This window comes from Mandrillus leucophaeus, unplaced genomic scaffold (assembly GCF_000951045.1).
Source record: "Mandrillus leucophaeus isolate KB7577 unplaced genomic scaffold, Mleu.le_1.0 Scaffold5, whole genome shotgun sequence".
Taxonomy (NCBI): Eukaryota; Metazoa; Chordata; class Mammalia; order Primates; family Cercopithecidae; genus Mandrillus; species Mandrillus leucophaeus.
In genome coordinates this window covers 792875-812221 of record NW_012105364.1, presented here as the reverse complement: position 1 = coordinate 812221, position 19347 = coordinate 792875, and the positions used below count along the sequence as shown (strand labels likewise).

Genomic DNA, 19347 nt, shown 5'->3' with positions numbered 1-19347 from the left:
TTAATCTCATTAATGTGATTTAAAGGAAATAATGCACACTCAAAGGAGCAGGTTAAATATCAAGAACTTAGTGAGTCAGGTAGCTGTCGCTTTTTAGAATGCACTTTTTTCATCCATCCATCCATCCATCCATCCATCCATCCATCCATCCATCCATTCATCCATTCATCCATTCATCTACCCATCCATCCACCCATCATATTTTCTTTCCTCCCTCTCTACATTTATACTTACAGTCAAACATATCACTTCCCCAGATGAGAGTCTCAGCTTAGCACTCTAAAATGCTGGTGGCATTAAATTAGGTAATGAATGTGAAAATGACTAAAAAATTCTGAAAACAAATTTGAAATGTTATTATCCAGTGTCATCCTTTTGGAGTCTCGTAAAGTCACATTTAAAGTAGGTAGATTTATGTATTACTTGTACTTTTGGAAATAAATATATTCTTCAATCATTCTAATAGTTTTTAACTATTCTGATTCCTTCTGAAAAGTAAAAGTTTTCCAGTTTTGTTTTAATAACATTCCTTTTATTGTCCTCATAAAGCAGTATTAAGTAATCGTCACATTATTAAGTAGTATTTCTGCACTGTCCTCTGATGATAGATTTTCTTTCTTTTGTTTCAAAAGTTGAAGCAATCTTAGGAACAATAGTCAAAAATAATTCATTTAGGGAAACATTTCACAAAGATCCCCTGGTCATTGCTTTCAAAGTTTAGATGACCCAAGTAATGGACAGTGTTGACGTCTAGTCATAACTTCAGTGTGGGTAGGCAGGCATCTTCTGTTCTCTAATAACGATATTACAGAGTGTCAAGCATACATAAATTCTCAAATCTGAGCATGAGATACAATTTTTTTAAAGATAATCTCATGCTTCTGTACCATTCCAATGTTTTAACTTACATAAATTATCTTGGGGAATACAATGGCTCAAGCTTGCGGTTGAAGTTGATCAAGTCCTTCTTTTGATGAGTGGGTAAGCGAATAAAGGGATACCCATGTCTGCTCAGAACCATCTTTGATCCGACCTTATGAATAGCACAGATATGTCCTCTATAATGACCTAAAGAAATAAGAAAAAAATTGTTAGTATTTCATTCTGTCACCTCCACTGAGATGCCTATAGCAAGATAATGAATTATATATTATCAGGAAACGATCCATGTAGTGCAAGGGTAGGCAAAACATCTACCACCCTCAACTTTTAATTCATTTTCTCTCACTAATGGTCTCTTTTTATTCAGCATGCTATTGAGGATTTTCCTGAAACCATGACAGAAGGAATGAACTCTACCTTCAATTATTTATGGTTTAAATGAATGCAAATAAGACTTTCTGGCTTGCTGTGCTGATACTCATTAATAAATATTTCACTGGGTATTAGGAAGATTCAGATTGACTAAATGAGGCTCTTCTTCAATATAAACAAAAGCCCTTGTGTTTTCCGCTACTGTGCAGGCCTGATTCTCGTGTCTGGCCTTCATTAAGGCAGATGAATGTTAGATGGGTGCATCAACACAGGGATGGATCCTGTGGGAACCTGAGTCGGCGGGGGGCTCTGCAGTGAAATAATCCTCTAGTTAAACCAAATTTAATCTCATTAGCAGGGTAATTGTGCTGTTAGGGGAAATGGCCAACCAGGTTACAGAGAAACCCACATAGTCTAATTATTCTTTGACTTCTGTCATTGGAGAACTCAGAGGCAAAAGATGCAGATTTTGTGCTCAGCCTACTATTGTGGTTAAGTCTTCGAAAAATCTCAGATCTTTCACAGTTGCCAGAACCTGTGTATAGCATTGATCATGTCCTACCCATTTTGGGATCCTTTCCTATATGAAATAACACACCAATAGTAAAAGTTCCTGTCATGTTGCTCCTTTTTATATACGCATTTTGCCCACCCACTTTTCCAACAAGGTTATACACATCAGACTTTGCTAGTGTTTTAAAACTGTTCAGGATATAGTTGTGCATCAGAAAGTTCTAAAACTACCAAAATATCTAAAACTTAGTTGTGAAAAATGAGCCTTTCCGTGTTTCTGCTCCTTGGGAAATTTTCTAGAATCTTTGAACCTGTGGGCCATGTATTTTACATTCCTCTGGATTTACAGGCATTATGGGCTTTGCCACTTTTAGGATGTGGTATAGAAGAAAGAATGGTGGACTAATTAGGAACCAGATCTGGCTTCAAGATACAGTCTGAAAGCTTGATAGCAGTGTGACCTTCAGTAAATTACTTATCTTGTCTGAACTATAATTTCCTCATATGTAAAATTGAAATAATTATCACTGTCAAAACAGCCCCCAAAGCAGAATGAGGTTCAAGTATGTGAAAGTCTATTGTAAGCACTAACATGCACTATAGATATGAGCAATAATCATGCATCCACTTGACTTACATGACTTGGCATTCCTAGCTTCTAGGGCCCAGCTTACATATGGTCAGTAAATGTTAGTTGAATTAATACTTAGATATTTGGTAGGCTTACTGTCATGTGTCAGGTTGTTGCTGGGATCTTACATGAATAACTATTGCTGAGAATTTGTCAAAACCAAACAGTAAAATGGATGTTGCTCCATATTTTTTAAAAAGAGCAAATAGGCCAGGCGCGGTGGCGCACACCTGTAATTTCAGCACTTTGGGAGGCCGAGACAGACAGATCACCTGAGGTCAGGAATTTGAGACCAGCCTGCCCAACATGATGAAAGCCCATTTCTACTAAAAATACAAAAAAAATTAGCCGGATGCAGTGGCTGGCACTTGTAATCCCAGCTACTCGGGAGGCTGAGGCAGGAGAATTGCTTGGACCCGGGAGGTGGAGGTTGCAGTGAGCCAAGATCAGGCCACTGCACTCCAGCCTGGGTGACAAGAGCAAAACTCCATCTCAACAAAAAAAAAAAAAAAAAAAAGAGAGAGAGAGAGAGAGAAAATACAGTGAGTACCTCCTGTCCAAGAAGGGCTTATTATATTGCTTCCAAAACAAGATATGCATGTCGAAATGACAACAACAAAAAAACACTTCTAAAGACATGAATAAGTGTGAATGCATTGAAGTAATGAACTGAATACATAAATGGTAAATGCAAAACTAACTTTTGTGCTTGTGGCTATCATGCCTGTTGCCATAATTTTTTATTGTCAGCCTTATAGCAATGAACAATTTTATGAATACTATCATATTTAAAATCAACTGTGTTAGAACTCGCTGCCAATATGATGGCTAGAAATTTTTTCCCAAGTTTTATCTGAGCCAAAGTAGTTTTCTGAAATAATTTTTTCCATTAAGATGTATTTTGTGTTTGTGTTACGATAAAGCATATATTTCTTGTATTTTTCCATTACTTTGAAAACAGGAAACATTTCTCAGATGAAACCAGGGCTTATACTGGAGTTTTGTTGTTTTATTTTTTTAAATGTACAAACTATTTCTACAGGCTTTTTCTGTCTCTTGCATATTCTGCTGAGTATAACACACTGGGCAGAGTCACCTGATTGCAGACATTGACTCTTGCTTGGACAGCTGTTTTATCTTCTGTGAGTTTTAGGAATTTGTCATCAACATAATCCAAAAGAATATCAGTTCTGCAGGAACTGATAATATTGTAATCAAAATTCTTCTACAGAGTCTAGTTTTTCTTAGAAAATGATGCATATTCTATCATTTTAATGCCTATATACAATTGATAGATATTCACTTGCAAGTAATCAGTTAGACAGGAAGATACCTTTTCTTTATTATCCTGTATAGAGATGTAATAATCTATACTTTTCTATATCTCAGATTTTTAAGCAGAATTTTTAACTCTGATTTAGCCTTACAGGGGATATGAAAACATAAATAAAATAGAAAGATGGAAATACTAAAGTATTTAATTCCTACGTAATAAGTGGACCTATTTATGAAATTAACTATAAAGAATTTAACACTGGTGCCTCTTGAAGGAACAAAGAACTGTAAGAATGGAATGCTGGCTGAGATGGCTTAAAATATTTAGCTTGGTTTACTGTTAGTTCACTTTTGATGTAAATTTGATGTTACTCCAGTCCATTTTGTTATGTTGAAATCCTGATAGTGTGATGTTTCCATAGATGACCCAAAGTGAGACTCTAAAAGGCAATAATCTCTTCTAAGTAGGAAAGGGCTCTGGAGGAGGTAAATTTGAGAAGAACTTTGAACCACCGTAGAAAAATAACTTTGTGAATACTGTTGCAAGATAATTGTAGATATTTTTCAGGCAAAGTGTAGATGTGGAAACAGAGAAAGAAACCAACAGTGATATGAGAAGATGATCCTGGCTTACCTGAATTAATGATCAAGTGTGTGAATACAGGAAAACAAAAATAGAAAAGTTTAAGGGACAAGACTCGTAATTGTTATTGCCTGTCTGTGACTCATATCATTAGTGACTACTTTTTTCTTAGGGCGCTGTGCATTCAGAACACTTTGCCAGTTAATCAAGTGATAGTAAACGTAAGAGTGCGATAAGAAATAATAATAAACTAAGTTCAGCAATAAGGGTGGTTGCCAAATAGGCTCATTAGAGATCATTCAGACTAAGTTTTCCAAAGCTTTCATTTATTAAATGTAGTGCAATCCATCCTATTGGAAAAGAGTGGAAGAACCATGGAGCCAGTTTGTTTCTTCCAGACAGTGTATAATTTTATCCTAGTAGGTACACAAGTCAGTCACGTTTTCAACATATGAAATACCCAGACTTTGACTTCTGTTATTGATACCTGAGTAATGTTCAGTTTAGGCCAGCTTCACTAAATTTCACGTTTGAGAAAAGGACTAGGTTTTAATTTGCTGATAGTTTGCCTTAAAAATGCCTCATATTGATATGTTTAACATAGTACATGCATCATTTAACTTCACAACTTTCTTTTTTTCTTTCACCATCTCTATTCTTTATCTTGCTTAGCCAGCCATATTTCTTTCCTAAAACATAGCTTTAAAATAATCTGTATATTGTATCCCCTTCAAGAAGGACTTGCCTTTAAAGACAAGCCTAAACAAGCTGTAAAAATAACAATATTATTTATTAAAACATTAATTATGTCCACTGTACTTGATATAGTGTTAAGTGTTTCAGGTATGACTCAAAGATGCACAAAACACAGTTGCTGCTCAGAAGGAACTTAATTCTAAAAGAGAAAAACAGGTAGAAAAAAAGACTAATGCTATGAAGTAAAATAGTTCAAATACATGAAACAGTTTTACAGGCATCAGGGAAAACTTTGTGAGTGACTTAGTTTTGAAGTGGTCCTTGAAGAAAGGCTATTGGGAAAATGATACATTTTCGAAACTCCTCTTTAGCTGATTTGCTACAATTTAGAAAATGCAAGGGAACACTAGAAGTAGACCACAGGATCATTATAAGAAAAGGCATGAACTTAAAAAAATACAGAGAGTACATGGGACTCAAAGTTTGCTAATGAGTAGAAGTAGAAATAATGTTAGACTTACTTCTTGAGTTCCTACTGGATGCCAAACACTGTCTACAATGAAAAAGCCATGTTCCCTCTTTTCAAGATGTTTAAAAACTAGTAGGGAAGACAGATACCTCCATAGCAGCAGAATTCTGTGGACTTAGGGTGGTGTGGTGACATAGTCAAAGGGCGTTCAACATACACTTAAGGGAGAAGGGCCTCTAGAGGAAGTGACATCTAAGCTGGTGGCTACCGGACAAGTGACAGTCAGGACAGATATATGGTGACACTGTTCTAGATAAACGAACCAGCATGTACAGAGACCATGCTGGAGGCAAGAGAGAGCAAGGCATGTTTTATGAAACTGCGAGGAGTTCTAGATTCTTTGCTTTAGTGAGATTAACCAAATAGTCATATATTACATAAGTTGAAGGCACTCAGGCAAACATTAAAACAACTTGAACACTATTCATATCATATGCTAAGTGGGTGATAGCTCCTGGGGGATAATTCTTTCACTGTGGGTGCCTTAGGCCTAGAACTAACATAGTGCCTACCTTTCAGCATAAGGAGTAATAAATAAGTGAAGGGATAAACAAGTAGATAAATATATGAACTTAAGATTTAATATAAAGAGAATGTCTATACATCTAGAAGCTTCTTGCATGAGTAGCAAGGCTGAAGAAAAAGTGAAAGATGATTTTTAAGCTTAAGCTTAGGTAACTGGAATGATGATGACACAAAAATAGAGAACACAGGAGGAGAGAATGAAAATGATAATGGGAGTGCAGCAGCGAAGAGCTCCATGTTGGACATAGTTTGAGTTATCAGGAGGACATCACTTGAAAGTATCTATCAAGTGATTGGGAACACAGGTCAGGAGAAAGAAGTCAGGGCTAGAGATAATATTTGTTGTATTTTAAGAGAAATAATTCGGTCTTTGATATATTCAAGTGCTTATGTTTGGTAATATTATGGTTCTCTCCATCCACACAAGGTCCCAGTACCTCAACACACACTTTAGGGTTTTCAACATGGACTTAAGTCTATTGATTGTCATCCCCTTACCTGCCCACCTCTGGAGTTCTAACCCTACGGGTGAACCTTTGAGATGCAGTGATGTTAAAGAAGTATGTTGGATAGAGTGATGAAGTCTGGCATGGTCTCTGGAGACAAACTGTCCAAGGTCAAATTTTGGCCCCATCCCTTGCTAGCTATATGACCTTGGGAAAGTAACTTCACCTTTCTGTGCCTTCATGTCATCTTCCGAATGGCAATTATAAAAGTACCTAACTTCATCGTGTTGTAAGGAATATGTGAAGTAAAGCGTGGTGATTACTTAAAAGAGCGCTGGCCTATACAGTTGGCCCCCAGACAACACTGGTTTGAATTGCGCAGGTCCACTTCTATGCTGATTTTCTTAAATAAATATAGTTGGCCCTCATATCGGAGGGCTGTGCATCCACAACCAAATGCAGATCGAAAATACAGCATTCACAGCTTTTGAAATCAGAAGATATGGAGGGCCGACTTTTCATATACGCAGGTTCTGCAGGGCCAACTGCTGGACTGGAGTGTGCACACACCCAGATGGTCTTGTAACCAGTCCCCCAGGGATACTGAAAGATGACTATAATAAGAACAATAAGAACTGTCAGCTGTTAATGTTACTGCCATTTTTTCAGCTGCTCAGTTTTATCACATGTAAAATGGAGATAGTAAAAGCACAGTCCTCATAGAGTGTCTGTGAAAATCACATAAAAAAGAATCCATATAAAGCTCTTTGATCAGGACATGGTAAGCGCTCCATGGGTGTAAGCAATTATTAATACAGCTCCTACTGGCATAGCAACAGGTAGAAGCTTTCCCAGATTCTTCTGTGTCCTGCGTTACAGAGTCTGAAGGCCAAACTGATATGGGGCGCCTAAAACAGAGTACATTGAATATGTGACACATCAGTTTCCAGGTGTATGATAGACATTTTGTAATAAATTACAGTTTTTCTTGGAAAATTTTCTGAAAGCTTTACCTTCTGAAAAAAAAATAAAGAAGAGATTATTTTACTGTGAGATAAACTGAAAGGATAAAAACAAAATTCCAGACCTATCGGAAAAGCAGGATTATTATTTCGTTCTCTGAGTTTTGTGTCAGCATCCCTTATTTATTTATGCAATTTTTGGTTTAAAAAGATTGTTTGATATTAAGGGTTAGAGTTTAAGTCACTTCAATTTCCAAATTATATGCTTAAAAAAATTTAACAGCTGTCATTTTTAGAGAGGCTTACTTCATTTTACCTAAAGTGCTTTTCAGTCTAGAGGGAACACTTAACTGCAGTCACAAATCACTTGCAATATACTCATGGTAAGATTTTTTTAAGTTAAATTTGTTTATAAACCTGCAGAATCCAAATTTTGTAGATGATATTCTTTCTCCCTTTATTTAACGATTTTTACCCCTTTTCTCCTCTACTCCCAGACATGAATTTCACACATTACAAATAAGAGCACCCAAATCCCTTTTTATTTGATTAGTTCAGCAAATTGTCTCCTACGGGTATGGGCTGAGGACATGATTGGGCCCTGCAGTGATGAGCTTATTTTGCACTTTTACACAGAAAATCTTTATATACAAAAGGCACAGATAGTAGTTACACTCAGCATGAACAATTACAGCTTGTTGGGGGAGAACCTCTTCCTGATGTGCCAATGGCTTACTCCCATGAATTAAGAGGCAAATGTGCTCCAAAGTGCATTAACCTTTATGGATTTTTCTTCGGTTTTCATGTTCCACTGATTTATGGTCTTAAATATGCCTGTTGCTGCTGTTTCTGAATGAGTCCCTTGTAAATCATTTCTAAATGATCTTTTTCGACTCAGATAATACTAGTGAGTTGAATATATCTCAAGTCAATTCCTCTGAGGCTTCTTTCCTTTGCCCAAGTTGTTTTCCAGTTTGTTCTGTGTCTTAAATGTCATACCTGAGAGCAGTTGAGAAAGTAAGAAATATATCTTAAAGGAGCCCTGTTTGCTGGGGACGCCTTCTTTCTGCAGACGGAGTTGTTTCCAGTCTTTGGCATGGCCTCGCTCGGCTTTGATTCCCAAGGCCCATTTATCATCTGAGTATAGCTAACTGGTCACAGTTCTTTGTGCAAGGATGGGCCCATGTCTGGGGGTGGATTTTATTATGAGTTGTAGGTTGATTTTTTTTTTCCCATATAAATCTAGCAGGGTAGAGATTTTGATTATACTGTGTTCTCATAAAAGTCCATGATTTCCCTTAGAGTGGTGTGCAGAAAGTGTTATCAGAATGCAGAACTGTGTTATTAGTGCTGTTTGCCATCTTTGTACATGGGCCCATATCTCTCCTGAAAAGTTCTGCATTTGACAGTTAGTGTTTCATTCTCATTCTGGGTTCAAAGATTATTTCAGTTCGCTGGATTTAGGGGGAAATGTGCATTTTATTTTCTCTTTGTAACTCATGTATCATTCATGCGACAGGCTTGTTATTACTGCTGTTTGCATTCTTTACATAAAACCAAACTTCGAAATCAAAGGTTCAGAATTCTGATGCAGAACTGTGGCTTTTTTAGGACACGTAATTCATTCATGATGGTGTCACAAACAGTATATCACCGTTTATTGCTAATTAAAATTTTAATGTATGCTTTTATACACAATATGTGTCATACAACAATATTAAATGTGACAGTAGAGGATGGGCACAATGAGGATAGGATCGTGTGGACTTACTTTTGATTATGCAAAGGCTTCTGCAGACCTGTAAATGTCATGCAACTTTTCACATAGAAATCTTGGACTAAAATGGAGATAAGAGAATTCAGATTCTTTTTTTAGTCTTTAAAATTATTAGTAGGAGAGATTCAGAGCTTCTCAGTAAGGATGGTACATCTCTGCAGAGTGAAGACTAGATTAGAAAACATGTAAGAGGAAATGATATGTTGAGAGATCCTGCAAAATGCAGAAGTCGCAAAGGATAAATCACATGTTTCTATTGGTTGTGATACGTGGAATCAGTAGAAAACTTCCCAGGCCTCCCAGATATCTATATTAATGTGTATGTTATTCATCCTAAACTACCAAATTATATGTAATGATACACAGCAAAGTCAGGAAATAGCCAAATGAAAAGTTTATGTTGTATGATACAAAGTATATATAAATGTATATATTATAAAACATAATGAGCAATAAACAGTGATTCACTGTTTATGACAGAGTCATGCATGAATTACTTGTGCTGTAAAACCAGAATCCTAAATTTGAATATTCTGAAATTTTTTATATTTTGGTTTTATGAAAGATGATGTGCTGTTGTGATATAGATTCAAGTTATGCATTTTTTAGCAAGAATAACAGAGAACAATACTGTGTTCTTCTTTATATCATGTCAGGAGGTACATGACGTCCATTTTGTCCCATTATTAGTGATGTTGGCCGTCGAATTTAAAAGCTTTTTAGGGTATGAATATAAGGAATACTTATTGAATAAGCAATCATTTTTATTCAAATAAATAACATATCACTGCTCATATTGCAGCTTCTACAATACGATATAGGACCTCTCTGTTCAAGGATATTTCCAGCTGGTAGCAGCCACAATTCTTGACTGAGATGAAATGGAAGAAATGGAGCTGTACAGTGAAACAGAATTTGTGATAAGGCTGGGCTAAGTGAGGGATGCTTGAGTGAAATTTTCATTAGTTTATAATTTCCCTCGATAGCAATCAAATCAAGATTAAAAATTTGAAAATATTGGGTGAAATGTTGGTAGTGTGTGCTCATGTGTGCATTTCAAAGGACACATAACTTATTGTAAGAAAGTAAATTCAACAACACAGGTATTGCTTATGTGCGTACATTTAGAGGGCCCTTAGTTGAGAATCTGAAAGGGAAAGCTTCAATTAAATATTTATAAATATTAGAATTTAGACAATAAGATCCATGCTTTTATTTTATTTTATTTTATCTTATTTTATTTTATTTTATTTTATTTTATTTTTTAGAGGGAGTCTTGCTCTGTCACTCAGGCTGGAGTGCAGTGGCACAATCTTGGCTCACTGCAACCTCCGCCTCCCAGGTTCAAGTGATTCTCCTGCCTGTTTCCTGAGTAGCTGGGACTACAGGCGCCTGCCACCATGCCCGGCCGCTAATTTTTTGTATTTTTAGTGGAGACAGGGTTTCACCATGTTAGCCAGGATGGTCTCAATCTCCTGACCTCGTGATCCGCCCGCCTCGACCTCCCAAAGTGCTGGGATTACAGGTGTGAGCCACCACGCCCTACCAGATCCGTGCTTTAAACATTCGAAAGCAACAAGAGTCAGTTGCATACTAGCATTATTTGTTTTTTTGGTTTCTCCTATTTTACAGCCTTAAGTTTAGGAGGCTGTTCTGAATAAGGGTTCTCAAAATCCTGTGATGTGATGCTCTCCCTACAGCATTATGTATACCCTTTTCTTTTACTCTCATAGTCTCTTTTTCCATATACACAGATATACCTGTACGTTGTGTTTGCCTGCTCATCATTTACAGAGATAGGAAATCCCTGGTGTAAAAGCACTTCATGAGATTAAATAATACTCTTTTGACAGGGCTCCATCTGTGTTCTAACTTAACTTTGAAGTGAAGTATTTTCTTTTCTAATGAGATTCTTTTCGCTGTTAAAAATTCAATGTTTTCATACTTCCATAGAGCTAATGAGGAGCATTGTTGGGAAAATTGGGCTTTCTGATTATTTTCTTCTATACCCTTGACTCTCCCTCCTGTCTCCCATTCAACAGATCATTTTTAAACACTTGCTAGATGAAAGGACTCATCCAGTACCCTGTGGCAAATCAGGGAAAATAAAAAAGACTCACCAAAAATGTTGAAGAGCTACTTGCAATATTTTAATTTGTGGAAATAATTCAACAGAAGCAAAATGAAGATGTTCCCTAGTAGAGGTTTGGTTAATAATACTGTGTTCATTAGCTTGATAGAATGAGTCTGTAATACTCTGTGAAAGAGCAGAATACAAAGTAGTGTAAACAGCCATATTGCACAAAATATAAAACAGTGTGGGATGTGCATAACAATGAGAGAATCTTCTGTCAATAAGAATTACTGGTTTACATTGGAATGGTGGAGATATGGGATGATTTTTTTAAAATTTTGTATTGAAATCTGTAGTCCAAATTCTTAGGAGAAGGGCATTACATGCCAGATAGATTATGTCTTAGTTTCAGGAACTATGGGTTATGATCGAAGGACCTTTTAATTATTTTATCCAATATTTTATTCAATAAGCATTTCCTACACGTCTACTGTGTGCCAGCCATAGAGTAGCACTACTAGGCACGAAGGATTCAGCAGTTAGCAATTTACACTTTGCCCCTGGCCACATGGGGTTTCTTGCTCATTCCTACATCCATTTATTAGTGAAATATTCCAAGTATTAACCTAATGGTCTGAATTGCCAACTAGGGATGATTAGATGGGAAAATAAGGTAGCAAAGTGAAAAAAAAAAAATACAATATTTTATGCTTTCCTCTAATCTCCAGCCTCATCAGGGTTTATGTAAGATAGTAATTCTAAAAACCACTGCAGCACCATTTACTAAGCAGTTATTGTGTGCCAGTCTCTGTTTTGAGTGCTTAATTTTAATTTCCTCATTAAACCATCAGAACAATCCTGTGAGGTAGGTAGTGTTATTATAGCCATTTTACAGAAGACACAAGTAAAGCTAAGAGAGGCTAAGTACCTACTCAAGACTGTGCGTTCCAGGTCCAAACTCTGGAAGCCCTACTGTAAGTGTTCCTCTCTTGACCACTCTCCTTCTCTAAGTCACTCCCCTCTGCAGAGTGACAGTGACTGAGGTTCATCTCCTGGATGGCTAGGAAGGCTCATTTTGCTGTGTCCTTCCTGCCCATGAAGGGTAGGTTGCCCATTTAATGTAACTACTTTTTTTTCATTTTTATTTATTTTTAATTGAAAAATAGAAATTATATGCATTTATGATATACATGTTTTGAAATATGTATACGTTGTGGGATGGCTACATTGAGCTAAGTAACATGTATTACTTCACATGTTTATTTTTTGTGGTGAGAACACATAAACTCTGCTCTCTCAGTGATTTCTAGTATCCACACATTGTTACTAACTGTAGTCACCATGTTGTAGATTAGATCTGTTGATCTCTTGAATTTACTCCTCCTGGAAATTTTGTATCCTTTGACCAACATCTCCTCCCCTCCCACATCCCTTAGCCCCCATTCTACCCATTTTTCACTAAGGTAAAGAAGGGACTGGTGAAACAGCCTTAATTTTTCTCTTTCATTCTCACCCACGTGTTTTGTGCTTCTGCACAGGGAGGTCCCTTGCAGCTCTGAAAGCAGATTTGGAAACATGTTGAATGAGTCCCCTCCAGTTAGCGCTGACAACATCAACCTGTATATGTCATGTGAGATGGATATGTATGCTTTAGGGAATAAATGATTTGAATTGGAAAGAAATCACTCAGCCAAAAGCAATGGCGGCCCCTCTGTCTGTGCTGCTCAGCACAGTTCGTATTTTAGGAGCACCAAAGGCAAATATGAGACTAGAAAAAAAGAAAATGAGGCTAATTTAGAGTCTTCTGCCCGTCTGTTTAGCAGCAGATTGACTAGTAAAAATTTTGTTCTAATAAATGTTAAATATTTTGAAAATGTCAGAAGTACTTACACTCAGAAAACTCTTTTCCAAAGTCCCTTTGAAGAAAATAGAGATTTTGATGATTAATTCTCATAATATTAAAAATAATAAAAAGAGTTTCGGTATATTTACTCATTAGGAAATAGTAACAGTGGTTTTCTTTTGGAAGGCAACCAAGTAGACTAGGATGCACCTGAGTAGGGCATCTTTTTGAGAGTTAGATGAGATCAGAAGGGGTCATCGTAGCAGGATGTGGTATTTGGAGATCTTCAAATTGTGGCCATGGTTAACCGTCTACTTTTATTTCTTCATTTTTCCCTGCCTTCTTTCACTCACCCTCTCCTTAAGATCCATTATATTTTGGTTTTGGTCATATTTTATTTTTCTTTCACAGTGATAACATCAGTTAAGAAGCCTCAGTGCTCTTTCTTGTGCCTTCTCAATTTCATCTTTCTTTGAAGGAAAGCTACTTTTTTCATTGTGACAATCCTATATATACACTATCTTCATCCCCCACCACACATACACCCCAGGGATTAATAGAGTGTTTAACTGGTAATATGTAAGATTAACTGCAATGTACTGATTTAGTAAGTAAAGAAAACTCTTTATTAGGTTAAACAGCTAAACTTAAGGAACTGTTTATACACCACACTTTAAATGTGTCCTAATTAGATAGCAATTTATGAAATACAGTCTTCGATACATATAGCCAATTTTTAAATTCTCTGATTTAATGTTATTTGAGTAGCTAATACATTAACAGTTTTTAACAATCAAATGATTATTAAAAGTTAAAATTCAGAAGTCTAATTTCCACTCCTCTCCCAGACCTGACCCCCACCCCTGCCTCCTATGGGTAGTTAGTTGTTTTTTTGAGACTTCCCAGGGTGTCTTTATGCTAAAATAAACAAATGAGGATATATAATTGTTATATAGGGGTTACTGTAGTAAATACTACTAACTGTAGATTGATCTGAGCTTGTTTTTTTCCTTGTAACAATATATCCTGGAGGTCTTTTCACATTAGTACACCAAAAGTTTCCACATTTGGGGGTAGAGGGAGCTGTACAATATTCCAAAATGTAAATATACCATAGTTTATTTAATTATTCCCTAACTGATGAACTTTTAGGTTGTTCCCAGTCTTTTGCCTAAAAACAATGCTGTAATGATCTGTATATTCTGTATGTAGATCATCACATCCATATTTAGATATAGCTCTCAGAAGAATTTCCCAGGAATGAGATTTCTGGGCCATAGAGAAATGCATCTGGATTTTTGAATAATAGTGCCAACCTGCTTTCCGCAAGGGTTGTACCATTTTTCACTCATATCAGTAATATATGAGAATGCCTCTTTCTTCGCACTTACGGCGACAGAGTGTGTTTTCAAACTTTTGGAACTTGGCCAACTGCATTGGTGTAAAAATTGGTATCTCAGTATAGTTTACTTTGCATTTTTCTTATGAATGAATAATTTTTTTTAATTTTTAATGTATTAGTCATTGTATTGACTATAAACAGTCTTTTCATGTGTTTTGATCATTTTTTTTACTAAGTTATTTGGTTTCTTTTCTTGTTGAGTTCCAGCCATCATCTGTGATTCAAACTGCAAATATACCTTCCCAATTGGTTATCCATTTTATGTTTTCATTTATTTTTCTTCTCCCCCTTTTTGAGAAGAAATTGAAGTACAATACAGCTCTTGCTTTCCATAGCATTGTGGAACTGTAAAAATGACCATGCAAGCTGAAACCACGCAAAGCAATCGCAATCAATGAGGATAGTCACAATTGTTTCATGACTTTACAATTTTTTGTCAAAACATTAAAAAACACTTGGGAGGCCGAAGCAGGCAGATCACATGAGGCCAACAGTTCAAGACCAGCCTGGCCAACATGGTGAAACTCCATCTCTACTAAAAATAGAAAAAAGTTAGCCGGGCATGGTGGCACACACCTGTAATCCCAGCTACTAGGGAGGCTGAGGCAGGAGAATCTCTTGAACCCAGGATATGGAGGTGAGCCAAGATCATACCATCCTGGGTGGTGGAGTAAGACTCTGTCTCAAAAAAAAAAAAATTAAAAACTCTATTCCTGGCATTCATAAATATATACAGAAATGAAAAATAAGAAAACCAATATGTATTTAGTACACTGTAACATTAGAAAACATTGAGAATTAAAGTGTTTTATTTTTTGTTAAAATCTTATCAAGATTAGTATAGCAGTGCTTGCCGCTGCCTTATATACTTTACAGTATACAGCAAGCATCTTTTCTGGGCCTCGGCGAACTGTCATACTTCTAAGTTTGGCTCAGTTGCCAGCATTTTATCCTTTATTTTTTCTGTGTTGTGAAATATCTCCAAGAGGTTTTTAAGTGTGAAATTTGTTGCCAACATCACTTCCTCTGGTGTCTCATCTCTCTTCATCCTCTGCATCCCTTTGGTCACAGCCACCTTCCTGGTTCGTTCTCGCCTTCAGTCTGGCTATGCCTCTCCAATGGCAGCAGTGTCAACATTCCCGGGGCAGCTCTTTCTCCTGTAACTCCCTTTACATTCAATTCAAATTTCACTTCCAGTGTTACCACTTTGTGGTACTTTTATCTTTGTTGGCCAATTCCCTCCCTCTTTCAATTATCCATTTTTATAAAATGCCACATGGGTTTATCAGTGGGAGACAGGGAGGCACCACAGCTGCATGCTTTGCTGCCTGTACATGAAGCGAATAACAAATGCACAGTGACCAGTTGCCAATAGACGTTGGAAGAAGGGATATGATTGGTCACTAATCATGATGAACACACATCAGTTATTTACATAGGGATTTCAGAGGAGCTAGCAACAAAGTTTATACTTTAGTTACTTAAATTTAATGTACTGTGGTGACTATACTGTGGTATTGAGATATTTAAACTATGTAATTGAAGGATTGATGTTATTTAACTAAAAAATAGTAGTAACTTCAATTTGTTCATATAAGTAGGGGCTGCCTGAATAGAAAATTAAAAAGAATTATAATAATAAATTTATTTTGTTTGTTATTAAAATTAGAATTTTAATAAATATCTGTATACTCATCTCTGAGACTTGACAATCATTAACATTCTGTTATGTATTCTTTAAGTGTTTTTAATAAAGGAAATAGATCATTGCAAGTAAGATTGAAGTTCTCCTTTGTCCTCCAACTCCCATCCCGTTCCCTTTCTTAACCTCTGAACTCACATATCATCATGAATTTCAGGGTATCCTTCATTCTCTCTCTGTTTCTCTCTTTTCGGCATTTATATATGTACTTGTAAAGCAGCAGTCCCCAAAATTTTTTTTGCACAAGTACCAGCTTTGTGGAAGACAATGTTTCCATGGACAGGGGTTGCAGGAGAGATGGTTTCAGAATGAAACTGTTCCACCAAAGGTCAAACATTAGACTCTCATAAGGAGCATGCAGCCTAGATCCCTCACATGCATAGCTCACAGTAGGGTTCATGCTTCTGTGACAATCTAATGTGATTGCTGAACTGACAGCAGGCGGAGCTCAGGGGGTAATGCTCGCCCAGCTGGCCGCTCACCTCCCGCTGTATGGTCTGGTTCCTGACAGGCCACAGACCAGTACTGGTTCATGGCCCGGTGTGGGGGTAGGGGGACCCGTGATGTAAAGGTTTCAGTGGGAAATATGTACTCTTCGGGAATGTGCTTTTTAATTTGCACGATAATTTGTGGTTTTTGTTTTTCATGTTTTCCCATTGTTTCTTGTATTCTTATCTCCTTCTTGAATTAAAAATAGTTTTTGTCTTCTCCTTTTCCCCCCATTTTTAGAAGTCATGTTCTCTGTTTCATCCTATTTCTGTTCAATTAGTGGAATAATTTATATTTTTAAAAGATTAAAAATTATACAGAGATGAGTATTACGATGACTTGCCCTCTTCACGGAAATAGCCAACGCTAGATGTTCTCATGTCATCATGACATATTTATATAACGCTTTCCTCGTCAATTTAGTAACCTTCTTACTATTTGTCTTCCAGATTTATTCAGGAGATTGAGCATGCCCTGGGTCTTGGCCCAGCCAAACAGTGTCCTCTTCGAGAGTTTCTCACCGTGTACATCAAAAACATCTTTCTCAATCAAGTCTTGGCTGAGATCAACAAGGAGATTGAAGGAGTCACTAAAACATCTGACCCTTTGAAGATTCTGGCTAACGCAGACACCATGAAGGTGCTGGGAGTGCAGCGGCCTCTCCTACAGGTAATAATACACTTTGAGCTTATCTTTATCAGCAATTTTCATTGACTTGGCAACCATCATAAATTTAAAAAAGAAGAAGAATTACCATCTGTTTCCATATTCATCAGGGACAAAACAAAAGAAAATAAATTAAATAGGCACTAGGGAAATTTAGATTTAATGTAGTTGGATGATGGAAGTTCCTTAAGATCTTTAAGAAAAAAAAAAAAAAACACCTTTGGATATGAGAGATGGTGAATCTCATTAACATGCAGGCAGTTCCTCATTATTTTGACTGGAATTTGTCCTTGAAAGGAACTGTTTTTCCATTGGTGAATGCATCCCTGAGTATGAAGGATTAACAGGAAGGAAGTTATGACGCCCAACCTCAATTACCAGCAGGAAACCCTCTGTACCTTTTAAGGGCAGACTTACCTTTCAATGACTTGGCTACCTCACTGGGAATTTGAACTAGTAAACTGGCCTTTAAAAGTCAAATCACTGAATTCACATGATGAACTTGTTAGTATTGGAAATTTTACTTTATATTTAAAAAAATGGTTTCTTAGTATCAGAAAAAATAAAATCATCTGTCAGTACATATTTTTGATTAATAGGCTTGAGGCATATATTTTATATACATTTAAGCTGGTGACTTGGAGGTAAATAAATATAAAACTAAAAGAAAATTAGTAGGAGTTTAAATTAGTTATACATTAACTGTTATTACACTGGAATTGAATCCTTACTGTGTTTCTTCATTTAAGAGCAGGATGGGCACAGTCTCACACTTTTAGTAAATTGTACAATATGAGACTATTCAATATGTGGAAGGCTTGGGCTTTTCAAAGAGAAGTTGTATAAATGGAAGGGGAGTTGCCTTCCCTTTCCTGCCTTTACATATGTCTGCCTTGATTTTTCTTTGTACGTTAGAATTTACAGAAGTGCTGGACCTTTCTTAGAGAAGTGTCCTACTTTTGAGTATTTTTTTTATGAACAAGCTTTTTTATTATGTTGATAAAATAGAATAGGAAGGTGTTCATTTGGATGGTCTGGGTCTCTGATAACCATATGCCTGGTGAGGGATCTGTACTGAGTGTGGGGTGCAGAGAAGGGGGAATGCCAAAGGCACGTGCTCGCTCTTCCTTCTGCTGGATTTCTCCTCCAGCTCTTTGCGTGGCTGGGGTCTTCTCTGGGTATCACTTCAAATGTCATGTCCACTGGAAGGTTTTTCCTGACTGTCCTAGCTAAGTAGGTCCCCTTTGCTGGTTATTCTCCATTCTCCCTTTTCCCTCACCACCACCCCCATCCATTATCAATACTGAGGCCACACCCTATGGACTGTGTCTGTGAACTGGGTCATGGAGGCCCCCTTGCCAGATAGCTTCTGATCAGGTTCTGCCAATAGGCAGCACAAGTAGAAGATTGGAAAGTGGGAGGAGAAGGAGGGTGGGTGATTTCTTCTCCCCTTCCTCTTCACTTTGGATCATGGCCCTGACTGTGCGTGCCTCCCTCTATCACCGGAGATCCTGCCAGGTGACACATCCTCCATAGCTCCAGCTCTCACTGGACTCTAGCAAGGTCATTTCTTCTTGCCTCTTCATTTCAACTTTCTGTTGTTACAAGCCTCTGGGTGCCTCAGTATCCCTTGTTGCTGCTTTCAACCCTGCCTATACCTCTGTAAGTTATTTCTTCATTCATATTTATTTATTTGCATCATCTGAATGGAATACATTTTTTTTTTTTTTTTTTGGTCAGGATCCCAGGTAGATCTCCCCAGTTAATCAGTATTTTAATACTTTGGGTTTTTTCTTCCTGACACTTACCACAACTCTAATTATTAATTAATTTCGCTAACTTGTATATTTTCTGTCTTTTCCCACTAGAGGGTAAGTTCCAAACACATATTATAATGCCAGGCAGCAGGAAGGTGCTCAATGAATAACTTACTGAATGAATGCATGATGGAGGGAGGGAGGGAGGAGAGAGGGAGGGAGG

General features: G+C 37.0%; 1 protein-coding gene across 2 annotated transcripts in view; it reads left to right on the top strand.

Annotated features, from left to right (window-relative positions):
* Positions 1–19347, top strand: part of EXOC4 (exocyst complex component 4) — an 870987-nt gene that overhangs the window by 592980 nt on the left and 258660 nt on the right. For both annotated transcript variants that reach the window (XM_011995827.1, XM_011995828.1), the window contains one exon: positions 17151–17370. In XM_011995827.1, coding sequence (XP_011851217.1) covers positions 17151–17370 — 220 coding nt within the window. The remainder of the gene's footprint in view (positions 1–17150; positions 17371–19347) is intronic.